Source organism: Notolepis coatsorum (genome assembly GCF_963971535.1).
Source record: "Notolepis coatsorum genome assembly, chromosome: 5".
Classification (NCBI taxonomy): domain Eukaryota; kingdom Metazoa; phylum Chordata; class Actinopteri; order Aulopiformes; family Paralepididae; genus Notolepis; species Notolepis coatsorum.
The window spans coordinates 129,411,388-129,423,895 of record NC_140169.1 but is presented as its reverse complement, the minus strand read 5'-3'; the positions used below and the strand labels follow the sequence as shown (position 1 = coordinate 129,423,895).

The 12,508-nt window shown below is 44.4% G+C and overlaps 1 protein-coding gene across 1 annotated transcript in view; it reads right to left on the bottom strand.

The window, feature by feature from the left end:
• arid1b (AT-rich interactive domain 1B) overlaps positions 1 to 10,687 on the bottom strand; it is a 122,496-nt gene extending 111,809 nt beyond the window's left edge. The window contains 1 exon segment of the mRNA XM_084314256.1: positions 9,274 to 10,687. Coding sequence (XP_084170382.1) covers positions 9,274 to 10,686 — 1,413 coding nt within the window. The 5' untranslated portion in view covers position 10,687.
• Between the last annotated feature and the right edge of the window lie 1,821 nt (positions 10,688 to 12,508).

The following is a 12,508-nucleotide window of genomic DNA, read 5'->3' as shown; positions in this document are numbered from 1 at the left end:
CAAAGTGCATTCAGAACAAAGCCAAGGTGCTTTAAAACTGCATAACGATCTGCATAAAGACACACACAGGACTGTTGTATTTACTACATCTCCAATGACTCTTAGCGGGGGATAACGTAGCTTATGAGAGACGGGTCAAAGAGGAATGGAAGCGTTAGCTAGCTTAACGCTAACGTTAGTTCAAAATGTTTTAACCGCGACGGGCATATAGTAATGGCGAGGATATAAAGCATGTTAAAGACGCATTTATTGGATGCGTTGCGCGCGGTTGCGGAATTTACATAGAAACAGCGCAACTCCCAAGAGGAGTTAGTTATCACAGGCTGCAGAACGCAGGAAGAGCTGCCAAGCTGCTCACGTTACACGTTGCACGTTTTGATTACGTCATCACAACAACACTTTCGGTTACGAACGTTACGTATCCCTGTTCTTTGACATTCTGTGATATATTTTCGGCGCTAAAACCCTTTCGGCCGAAAGCCGAAAGAGCCTTTTTAACCATTTTCGGCCGATAATTTTCGGTGCATCCCTAATTTACAGAAGTCAAAAGGTAACCCAGTGTGCTTAGTTTGTGGTACGCAGGTCGCCGTATTCAAAGATTACAATTTGAATCGCCACTACGTGACCAAACATGAGGAGAAATACAAGAACTTGTCTGATGAAGAGCGCGCAAGGGAGTCGGATGCTTTGCTAGCTAAACTGCAAAACCAACAAGGGCTTTTTTACAAAACTTTACGCACCCAGAGAAGCAGCTGTCAAGACAAGTTATGTCATATCCCACAAAATACTAGCCAGAAAAAGTAAGTGTTTTTCTGACGGAGAGTTTTAAAGAGTGTTTGTTGTACTCTGCAGCACTAATATGCCCAGAGAAAAAAGGCACGTTTGAGAAGACACTCTCAGTGATGAAGTTCAACAAATCCAGACCCTCCATCACTGATGATCACCTCAACTGTCCTTTGCATATCCACCGCAGATATTCAGCCAGATTTGAATGCACTTGTTCAAACCCAAGCCCAGGGAACAAACTTAACTTTTTGACTTACCAGCCATTTGGCTGGTAGATTTAAAAAACTACCAGCCGGGCAGATTTTTTACCAGCCAAAAATCCAATTAGTATTTATATTGTAACGTTTGGCCACTTTAAATCATTGAACAGAGAGAGAGAGGTAGATGGATAGATAGAGAAGGCAGGCCTGAAAACCTACCTGTTCAAAAAGGCCTTTGACTGTTAGCTTTTTATTTTCATTTTATTGCGCTTTTGTTTTTAAATTGTCTGTTTATACTATGTTTTTAATTAACTATTTTTATCTTATTTTTATTCTGTATTTTATTTTATTTGTTTTACTAATAACTATTTTATTTCTATTTTTTTTAACTGTTTTAACCATGTAGTGTAGCACTTTGGGATCCCAGTGAACAAAATGTGCATTACAAATCCAATCTATTATTATTATTATTATTATTATTATTATTATTATTATTATTATTATTATTATTATTATTATTATTATTATGTGTGGCTGCCGCCCTGGCGGACATCTGTGCTCTACTGAGTGCACCTTTCTAGTCTAGAGAGAGCGCTGATTCTCCGTAGCTGAGCAGGGTTGCATTTTGTCAACACAAGTTGGAACCCTGGAGGAAGCGATATAAGGAAATGAATTGCCAATAAATGTGAAGTTATCTTTGAACCTGTTGCAGGGAATATGCCTCCACATATTTGGTCAAATCAAATGCGAAATAGTAAAATATCAGAGCACATCAGCACAATCAAACACGCGATTGCAGGGTTTTCTTGTAGGCTAAAGAACGGGTGAAGTAACGGGTGATGTGCGTCTCATGTTACAAACTTGACCTTGTGAGCAGAGCGCATCTCATTTACATTTAAAGGTTCATTGTTTGTAAACATTAGAACGGACACGTGACACACACACACTTTCAACTCACCACCGCCGCATCATATTGACGCCGAGCACAGCCGCGGCGGCTCCACCCGGGCCCGCGCCCTAGGCTTCCGTGCTCACCTGCCGGCCGAGGTAGATGCAGTGTATTTTGTTAGCCGCCAGGTGGCGGGCAGACCTTAAATTCTAGCCGGCAAACAATAAATCTACAAGCCAATGGCGCTGGGCGTGTAGTTATTTTGTACCCTGCCCAAGCCAGACTGGATTTCTCTCACTGAACAAGTAAAAATAACTATACTTGCTTTTTGTATAAAGTTGATCAATTGCATATCTTAACATACCGCAAAACACCTTTTCAGTGTTTGTGAAGATTAACAAGTTAAAAATAAAATGAAACACTGGTGTAATGATTGTTTTTGTTTTCACTGTTTATTACTTCTATATTTGTATGTTTATTCTTCTGATTACCAGTAGCAGCTAATCAAAATATATAATTTACTACTTTTTACAATGGGAGATAATGAATATTGAGCAGAATTAAGTTCAAGTTATCGTTGGGTCGGCCCTCCAACACAGTTCAGGTTTCTCATGTGACCCCTTGTAAAAATGAATTGCCCACCCCTGGCCTAGAGCATTCATACAATTTAAAGTTGTTTAAATTCATCAGTGTATTAAAAAAGGAATTTCCCATAATGTTGGCGTGTTCCTTTTTCCTTTCCCTTCTCCAGAGTCAGACGAGAAGATAGATACCAATTTCCTCTCTGCATTCAGTAGAAAGCCATCCGGCTGCAAAATAGCCGAGCTTAGCACAAATGAATGGAAGCGGATATGGATCAGCTAGCCTAGCTTAAATCTCCAGGAGAGGTGTTTCTAGCCAACAGCTAGGCTAGCTGATCCCGTTTCCATTAATTTGTGCTAAACTAGGCTAGCTTGCAGCCAGATAGCTTTCTACTAAATGCAGAGAGGAAATTGGTATCCATCTTCTTGTCTGACTCTGGAGAAGACGGTAAGTGCATTTCCCATAATGTTGGCATGTTCCTTTAAGTCCTTTCTTTATTTCTTCCTTTCAGTTTGACTGCCAGATTTCCAGTGATCTTACTCTAAAAGCTATGAAGAACAATGAACACGGCCATTGAAACCGATTAGCCACACTAAAGAGCCTCTAATTAGCTCAATCATGGGAACCGTTTTGTCTTAATTTCAGTTTTTCAATCACAGCAGTTGGCCATAATCCCTATATTTAAAAACAACCTCAAAGAGAGAAAAAAAGTCTAAATTGCCATGAGAAGAACAGACAGGTGCTATTCAAGAAGGGAAATTAACACCAGCAGCAGCCAAATGCTGGTAATTGTTGCCGGTGGTCTGAAATCTATAGAAGATCTATTCAAGGCAAGCACCCATTTTGGCAAGGAAAAACTATTTTAGACTGGTGAAATTTTCAAGATTCCATTGCAGGTAGAGCAAAAAGAAGAAATTCTGTTTCCCCACCCTGGTGCTTTTGAAAGAAGCAAAGTTCTCTCCATCCCCATGTAGGAAAAAAAACAGGCAAATAACATATTTTATGTAGCCTTTAAAGGGGAACTCCAACATTTTGGGAAATTAGCTTATTTAACATCTTCCCTGGAGTTAGACAAGAAGATACATACCTTTTTTGTCTCTGTGCGTGCATTTTAGCTTTGGGAATAGACGCTCCGTTAGCATAGCTTAGCTTCATCACTGGAAGTGAGGCAGGACTGTAGCCTTACAGTGCCTTACAGTGTATTGCAAGGTCTGACATTGACCAAATTTGATATGCATGACCTTGGTGGGCTCTAGGTCAACTCCTGAAAAGGGGGTCAATGTCAGACCTTGCAATCAAAAGTTAGGGGGCGCACTGAAATTATGGCAAGGGTTATTAGCCCCCTAACTTTTGATTGCAAAGTCTGACATTGACCCCCTTTTCAGGAGTTGACCTAGAGCCCACCAAGGTCATGCATATCAAATTTGGTCAATGTCAGACCTTGCAATACACTGTAAGGCACTGTAAAGCTACTGTCCTGCCTCACTTCCAGTGATGAAGGTAAGCTATGCTAACGGAGCGTCTATTCCCAAAGCTAAAATGCACGCACAGAGACAAAAAAGGTATGCATCTTCTTGTCTAACTCCAGGGAAGATGTTAAATAAGCTAATTTCCCAAAATGTTGGAGTTCCCCTTTAACCACACTCATCTCTCCTGAAATATATAAAGTGTTCACATAGCAGAAGAGCCTTTGGTAGTAAACAAACTAGGATAATATCGGCTACCACATAATAAAAATAGATTAATGACACTTTTTTTTATCCACTTCCTCTTTTTCTCCCATCCCAATTCCATTGTGCCAATTCTTCCCTCCCGTCTTGAACGTTGCTCGCATATGTGCCCCCCACTGGCCGGTTGTAGAGAGGATAGAAGCCTTGCATCACGTGTCCCCTCCGCGTGTGGCTTTTTTACAACGCATCCGCGTTTCCGGCGCTGATTGGCCAGGTCATGTGACACGTGCGCCCAATAGCGTGTTTGCCCATTTCCGCGGCGAACAGCCTGCAAACTACCTGGCGTTCTATCGCCATGCTCTAAGACAAACTCTAACCTTAACCAACTTCGAAAGAGTGCCTAAGCTTAACCGGCGAAAGAACTTGCCGTCACGCTCTAAGACAAACTCTAACCTTAACCAACTTCGAAGAGTGCCTAAGCTTAACCAGTGTAGAAACTTGCCGTCCCACGATTGGCGCTCATATGACCTGGCCAATCAGAGCGTAAAACGTGAACCCGGAAACGCGGATGCGTTGTAAAAAGGCTTCAAGCGTCCCCTCCGGTACACAAGGAGGGAGCCTGTCACATCTTTTCACCTGCCAGCGTGGACTCTCATTGGCGAGGTGTAACGTGTGGGAGGCTCACACTACCCCCGCCATTTCCTGTCTCCGCTGTGCAGGCGTGCCCAACCGACCTGTAGGAGTCGCTGTCCACAACGTCCAGATTACCACCCATCGACTTCCACCCCCTAACTCTGCCAATTGAGTTAGTATGACGGCTGGCCCAAGCCGGAGGCAACGCTGACAGCCGGAGTTGAACCCGGTGTCTCTTGCGTTGGTGACGAGCGCAATGTCCGCTGCGCCACCCAGCCGCGTAAGATTAATGACATTTTGAACTAAAACTGAATTTCGTCCTGTTGTTTTTGTCCAATACCAACAATTTGTTAATCTCAGCCACCAATTTTGACAACATTAGCAGTAACATGTGGGCTAATATGGCCACTTAGTAATGTGGTCACAATCAAGTCAAGCCAGGCTGCCGTAAAAAATATGAGGGAGCAACATCTAACGTCGCTGCGCCGCAAACAACTGCACTCTGAGCACAGTGAGAAGTGAAAAGATGCCAACAGCCTGGACACAATGCAGGACTATTTATAAGCCAAAGCTATTGTGTCTCCTCAGCTTGACCCTGGACTTCAGGCCAGAAAAGCAACGAACTGATTGGAAACAGAGAAAATAAGAAAAAAGAACACTGGTGAATCATGTGTAATACTTTTTATACACCATTTGACTTAGCATAAAGACCCATCAGATATAAAATGGACAACACCACCCAACAGAATACACTTTCTTTTGATCTTGGATGGTTCAATTTAATATTAAACACGTTGTTCATGACTCTCACAACAAAGCTAGAAACCAGAAAACCAAGAATTATCTGAGACACTGTCGCGAGACCCTTTCTAGATCTGCTCCGTTGGCTCGGAGTTAAGACTAGGGATGCACCGAAATTTCGGTGGCCGAAAACGGCCTTTCGGCTCTTGGCCGAAAGAGTTTTTTCACCGAAAATATGTCACCCGAAACAGAAACAACCTGTAACCTAACGCATGTTGTTGTGATGATGTCGCGCTGTCGGGAGTCGCGCTGTTTCTATGTAAACTCTGCGCGCAACGCGTCCAATAAATGCATCTTTAACATGCTTTTATATCCTTATTTACTATATGCCTGTCGCGGTTAATCACTGAGTGATCTAATATGCATATTATTCAGAGCGAGAGGGGGGGGGATAGTGTTTCTCACATTGACGCTGTCTGTCTGTTGCGCGTCTACTGTGCCGAGTCAAGCGAGCACATTCAGCTGGGGACTAGAAAGGTGCGCTCAGTAGAGCACAGATGTCCGCTGCGCAGCCAGAGAAAAGATGGAATTAATGTACTGTATGCATTCAGAAGTGCTGAATAAATGTTTTATGGACCCATAATAGTGATTATTTATTATTCAAGTTAAGTTTTGCCATAATCATATATTTTTCCATAATCATAATGTTCCACAACATTGGTAAAAAAAAAATTCTATTCTATGAATCATTTTCGGCCTTTCGGCTTTCGGCCAACTGTTTTCTATTTTCGGTATCGGTTTCGGCCAAGAATTTCCCATTCGGTGCATCCCTAGTTAAGACAGTCACTACAGGTCGCCAGTCCCCATTTTTGGAGGACTGCGTCTTTTGTTATTAATTTTATTACACAGGGAAGTGGCTAAAACATACTAAATGTACAAAAATGGAGAAGAAAGAAATTAATAATAATAGCTGTGGGGTTCTCTGTGGCAGACGTTCCCCACATATATTTTCACCCAAATATCCACCCGTCAACACAGTCAACCATAAGGCTACATTGCTCCAGAAATTTGACATACCAGACTTAACAATTAATGGATTTCTGTATAACTTTGTGAGTTTATAAAAAAATCTTTATTTTGGCCTTCAGACGAGCTTCATCTCATTGTGGTCCAACCGGTCACAGTCCCCTTAAAAATCACACCGTCCACTAATCATCAGGCCGTCCAGTGCCCACAAATCATCCAGCCGTCCAGTGTCCACAAACATGTCTATTCACTGAGAACAGAGCAGCCCTAGAAATCGTTGTTCTCAATTTTTTGAGAGAGTTGTGGATGTTCATGAATCACTATTAAACTGTCCCACGATCACAATAAAATGTTAATTAAGCAGGAAAAACTGAGCTGCTGGCCCTGATTCACAATGTTAAGATAAGAGTCATCAGCATTTTCCTCTGAATGCCATTGTTAAAATTACAATATTATATTACATCTATCTGACCTATGCTCAATGTAGGTCTACACAGATGTGGAACACATGCATAATGGGAGTGTGCCAAATTATTAGGCTAAATCCCACTATGCATGTATTCCATTTGTTGACCAATAACAAGTGATGTTCAGATGCTTGTATTTGAAGTAGACCCAGAGAGAAGTCTATGGCCTCCTGTGGGAGTTACATGTTTTAGACTGGTATCTGAAGTAGACCCAGAGAGAAGTATATGGCCTCCTGTGGGAATTACATGTTTTAGGCTGGTATCTGAAGTAGACCCAGAGAGAAGTCTATGGCCTCCTGTGGGAGTTACATGTTTTAGGCTGGTATCTGAAGTAGACCCAGGGAAGTCTATGGCCTCCTGTGGGAATTACATGTTTTAGGCTGGTATCTGAAGTAGACCCAGAGAGAAGTCTATGGCCTCCTGTGGGAATTACATGTTTTAGGCTGGTATCTGAAGTAGACCCAGAGAGAAGTCTATGGCCTCCTGTGGGAATTACATGTTTTAGGCTGGTATCTGAAGTAGACCCAGAGAGAAGTCTATGGCCTCCCGTGGGAGTTACATGTTTTAGACTGGTATCTGAAGTAGACCCAGAGAGAAGTCTATGGCCTCCTGTGGGAGTTACATGTTTTAGGCTGGTATCTGAAGTAGACCCAGAGAGAAGTCTATGGCCTCCTGTGGGAGTTACATGTTTTAGGCTGGTATCTGAAGTAGACCCAGAGAGAAGTCTATGGCCTCCCGTGGGAGTTACATGTTTTAGACTGGTATCTGAAGTAGACCCAGAGAGAAGTCTATGGCCTCCTGTGGGAGTTACATGTTTTAGACTGGTATCTGAAGTAGACCCAGAGAGAAGTCTATGGCCTCCTGTGGGAGTTACATGTTTTAGACTGGTATCTGAAGTAGACCCAGGGAAGTCTATGGCCTCCTGTGGGAGTTACATGTTTTAGGCTGGTATCTGAAGTAGACCCAGAGAGAAGTCTATGGCCTCCTGTGGGAGTTACATGTTTTAGGCTGGTATCTGAAGTAGACCCAGAGAGAAGTCTATGGCCTCCTGTGGGAGTTACATGTTTTAGGCTGGTATCTGAAGTAGACCCAGAGAGAAGTCTATGGCCTCCTGTGGGAATTACATGTTTTAGACTGGTATCTGAAGTAGACCCAGGGAAGTCTATGGCCTCCTGTGGGAGTTACATGTTTTAGACTGGTATCTGAAGTAGACCCAGGGAAGTCTATGGCCTCCTGTGGGAGTTACATGTTTTAGGCTGGTATATTTGGCTGCTTGTTTACAGCCACGTGGCTAATCTGCATGTGTGTGTGAAGGTCAGGGTTCTACTCACTGTGGAGATTACGCCACAATCAACGGGGCTCCCTGCCAGAAAAGTAAAACCGTGTCACGGACGGGATCAAAACAAGTCACCGTATGTGTCAGTGTGAGAGGTGTAATTAAACACTGTTGACATAACAAAGTCATCATCTCCACCCCCCACATCTAGAACAATGACAAAGGGGATTGAAAAGTCCCGACACATCAAGTTCCCATCTAGTGAGGATATGTGATGTCTTGATTGATTGATAACTTTATTAGATTGCAGAATGGGTACAGTACGGCTCAATACACACAATTGTTAAGGGGATGCAGACCAGAGAAAGACTTTAGTCTTGTTTACATCAGGGTCCCGCAGAGCCACGTGATGGATTTGTTGTCACGGAAGATGCCACAGGTAAAAGTCAAGTTCAGTAAAGCGCATCTCCGGCGTCTACAACTTTGGTTCACTTGACATTATTGGTCTGCATTAGAAGTTAGACTTAGAACACACACTAGTAGTACTAGTACAGCTTTTGTTCGGGCCTCTTGTTGGACGCAGCTGCGGGAACACTCGGGTTAGCTCGCTATAATGTTAGCTTAGCATAGCAAGCTAAAAACGGACACGGACAAGTCACCTTGGACACAAACATGAATAACTACCGTTAGCCAGGTAGCATTACCAAGTACAACCATTCGTTTTTCAGTTACACGGATGGTGCGTAGAAGCCATAGTTGTGGACACAACCTATATAGTATGCGCACTGGATGTGAAGCTAAAATGTACAAGTGATGGCCAGCAGCTCTAACTACACTGATGAGAAGCATTAGCTTGGTGGCTACAGTTAGCCACAGCCACGTTAGCATAGAGACGCTAACTCGTCTAGCTTCCTGTTAGCTGTGGCCCCTCTCCTGAAACACAAGTCTGATCGGTTTATTAAAAGTACAACGTGTGTGTGACCTGCAATTACTAATTGTTTACCTGAGATCTGCCACTTCCCTGTCCGTTGTTGTTCCCCCCCGGGCTCATTGCAGGGTGGTGATTTCTTTGTTGTCCTCCCCAGCCATGATGAGCAGCTGCTGGGGCAAACTGGGAGCCCTGCATGTCTTTAGTAGTCAGCCCGATGCTGCTAGACTGTTGTTGTTGTTGTACAGATGGATGGTTGTACTCTTGATAGCCACTTCCATAACCCCGCATCATAGGACTCGGAGATGTCAAAAGCTGATTCAAAGTCGGGGTCGCCCCCGATGGATGCTGTTGTGGGCTTTGCCCTGGGAACCTCTGGAATCCTCCAGCATTATTAGCACCACCAGGAGAAGCAGCAGCAGCAGCAGCCATAGCCGCCTTGCTGTGGTTAGTGTTGCTGCTGCTGCCTGGGCCCACCAGGTCGTGTGCTTGTCGAGAGGGACTCATCAGAACGTTATTACCTCCATATCCACTATGACCGTAGCCGGGTCGATAGTTCGGGTAGTGGCTGTACGGGCTGCTGTTGTTGTACCCGCCGTCGTGGGAGTTCTGAACTTGATCCATACTAGTGTTCTGTACCGAATGCATTACTACCCCAGTCCCTGGGCTTTGTTGTCCGCCATGTTGATCATCAAAGCAAGGCCCTCCTCCTCCTCTTCCATTCCCATAATAATGATTAAACTCTGTAACGGAGCTGTTCCCACTTTGAGACGGGTTGTTGTTGTTCGTGGATGATCCCAGGCTGGCATGCTGCTCGTACCTGCCGCCGTCCATCCGCTCCTCCGTGTTGAACCGCTGCTCTTCCTCCTCCTCCTCACTTTTATTCAGCGATTGTTGATCATGGCGCTCGACTTGGTTGTTCCCCAATATGTTTTCCTTTCCTCCATGTTGGCGATTTCCACTCTCTCCTTGTGTCGACTGTTGGTTGTTTATTATATTGTTATGAAGTTGGCGTTGATGATGCTGAATAAACTGATTGAATGGTTGTTGCGACGGATGCTGCTGTGGGGGAGTGTGGTGGTGAGACGGAGGAGGCGGCGGCTCTCCGCCAACACCGCCGAGATGTTTGACTTTATGATTACCAAGCATTCCCGTATGATCCATTCTAGTCACATTAGCGACTGAATCCGAAACAGACGCCGATCTGCTATCGTCGCCACTTTCTTGATCGCACTCTCTTTCTCTTTGCAGGTTAGGATTTCTGTTTAGAGCAGCACGACGAGCTGTGCTGGCGATGTTCGCATCTTGAGGATGGAGATCTACATTATTCATGCCATGAACGGTCCCATCATCTCCTACTCCTCCGGGTGAAACGTCAACGCTAGCTCCGCCAACAACAGCTCCAGACTTCCCCGTTTTCAGATGTTGGCTGCTTTTTGCTAAAACGGACCGTTTCTTACCGTTTGACGCCACTTGTGCAGCAGCCATGATCAGGTCCACATCTCCGCGGTGGGTTTAACGCGCGTTCCGCAGATCCTCGTACATTTGGGCATTTCCCCGAGTTTACCACCAGGAAGTTGCACTGTCTCGAACGGCCGACCAAGTGGTGAATACCAACAGTGGTGAACTCGGGCAAGTTCCATGACGACTTTATTACGATGTGTGACGACACCTTTTGTGGTGCAAAACATATTTTATTATGAGCATGTGAGGATCATGATAGTACATCAGCAGAAATGTGATGTTGACATGCCGACAGGAAGAAAAAGAAAACGATCAAACCACCTGCATCCAAAACATTTGGAATAATCTGTCAGAATCTGCTGCCTTGGATCTGACTGCTAATGACTTCACGACCTAACTCATGATGCACCCGAGCGTTATCATCACCTCTACCATTTGGCCACATCATGATACATGTCCGACTTTACGAGTTGACGAGGACCTGCCGAACGCGCACTCAGTCAACCTGTGGTGGTGAGCTAGTTGGCACACACGAGTCCTAAATACTGTCACGTTCGAGGACAGTGCTCTGGAAAATAGTGCGCCAGTTATTTTAAGCAGTTAATTGGTTGTTTGTCGGTGCTTAAAAAAAACCTGAGCGAAAAGAAACCCTGAGCAATTGATGAATGAATGAAAACTTTATTTAACAGATTGCAGAATGGGTACAATACAGTACAGTACAGTACAGCTCAATACACACAATTGTTAAGGGGTTGCAGACCAGAGAAAGACGTTTGTCTTGTTTACATCAGGGTCCCCCATTTTCAATTCATAGTGACATTTATGACATACAAATCAAATCAAATGTATTTATAGGGCCCGACAACACACGTTAATGTCCCCATGGGCCGTACAGGTCTTCTTTAAACAAGTCAAGAAGAAAACATAACAATAAGTCAAGAACAGAACAAGAACACCATAAGGTCCAAACATTTTTAGATGAATGCAAATAAAAGAAAGAATGCAAGCACTCCCAGACATACCCCACAGCTAGTCTACCGTATGGGGTCCCCCAAGGTTCCATCCTGGCCCCCATACTCTTCTCCATCTACATGCTCCCCCTGGCCGAAATCATCCAGAAACACAACATTCCATATCACTTTTATGCCGATGACTCCCAAATCTACCTTCCCCTCAACCCCTCTGACACAGCTAACCTAGACTCTCTTAAAAACTGTCTCAGGGACATAAAAAGCTGGATGGCCCTTAACTTCTTACAGCTAAATGAAAATAAAACAGAGATCATTTTGTTTGGCCCCCCCTCTTCCACCAAAACACTCTCCAACAGCCTAGGACAACTCTCCACCCACCTCAAACCCCACGTCAAGAGCCTGGGTGTAATCTTTGACCCAGAGCTCAAATTCGACCGGCAGGTAAATGCCGTAGTCAAATCATGCTTCTTTCAACTCCGCAACATCAGTAAAATAAAACCAATCCTCTCACCCGTTGACCTGGAAACGGTAGTCAATGCATTCATAACCTCACGCCTTGACTACTGCAATGCCCTCTACACCGGCATCAGTCAGACAGCCTCAAAATGGTCCAGCACTCTGCAGCTAGGTTCCTTACCGGTACCAGAAAGAGAGAGCACATCACACCAGTCCTAGCCTCCCTACACTGGCTCCCAGTCCCATTTAGAATAGACTTTAAAATCCTCCTCCTCACCTTTAAAGCACTATCGGGTGCAGCACCCTTATACATCACCGAACTCATCACCCCCTACGCAGCACCCAGGTCACTAAGATCCTCCAACCAGGCTCGGCTGGTCCCCCCCCGCACCAGACTCAAAAAGAGAGGCGATCGCTCC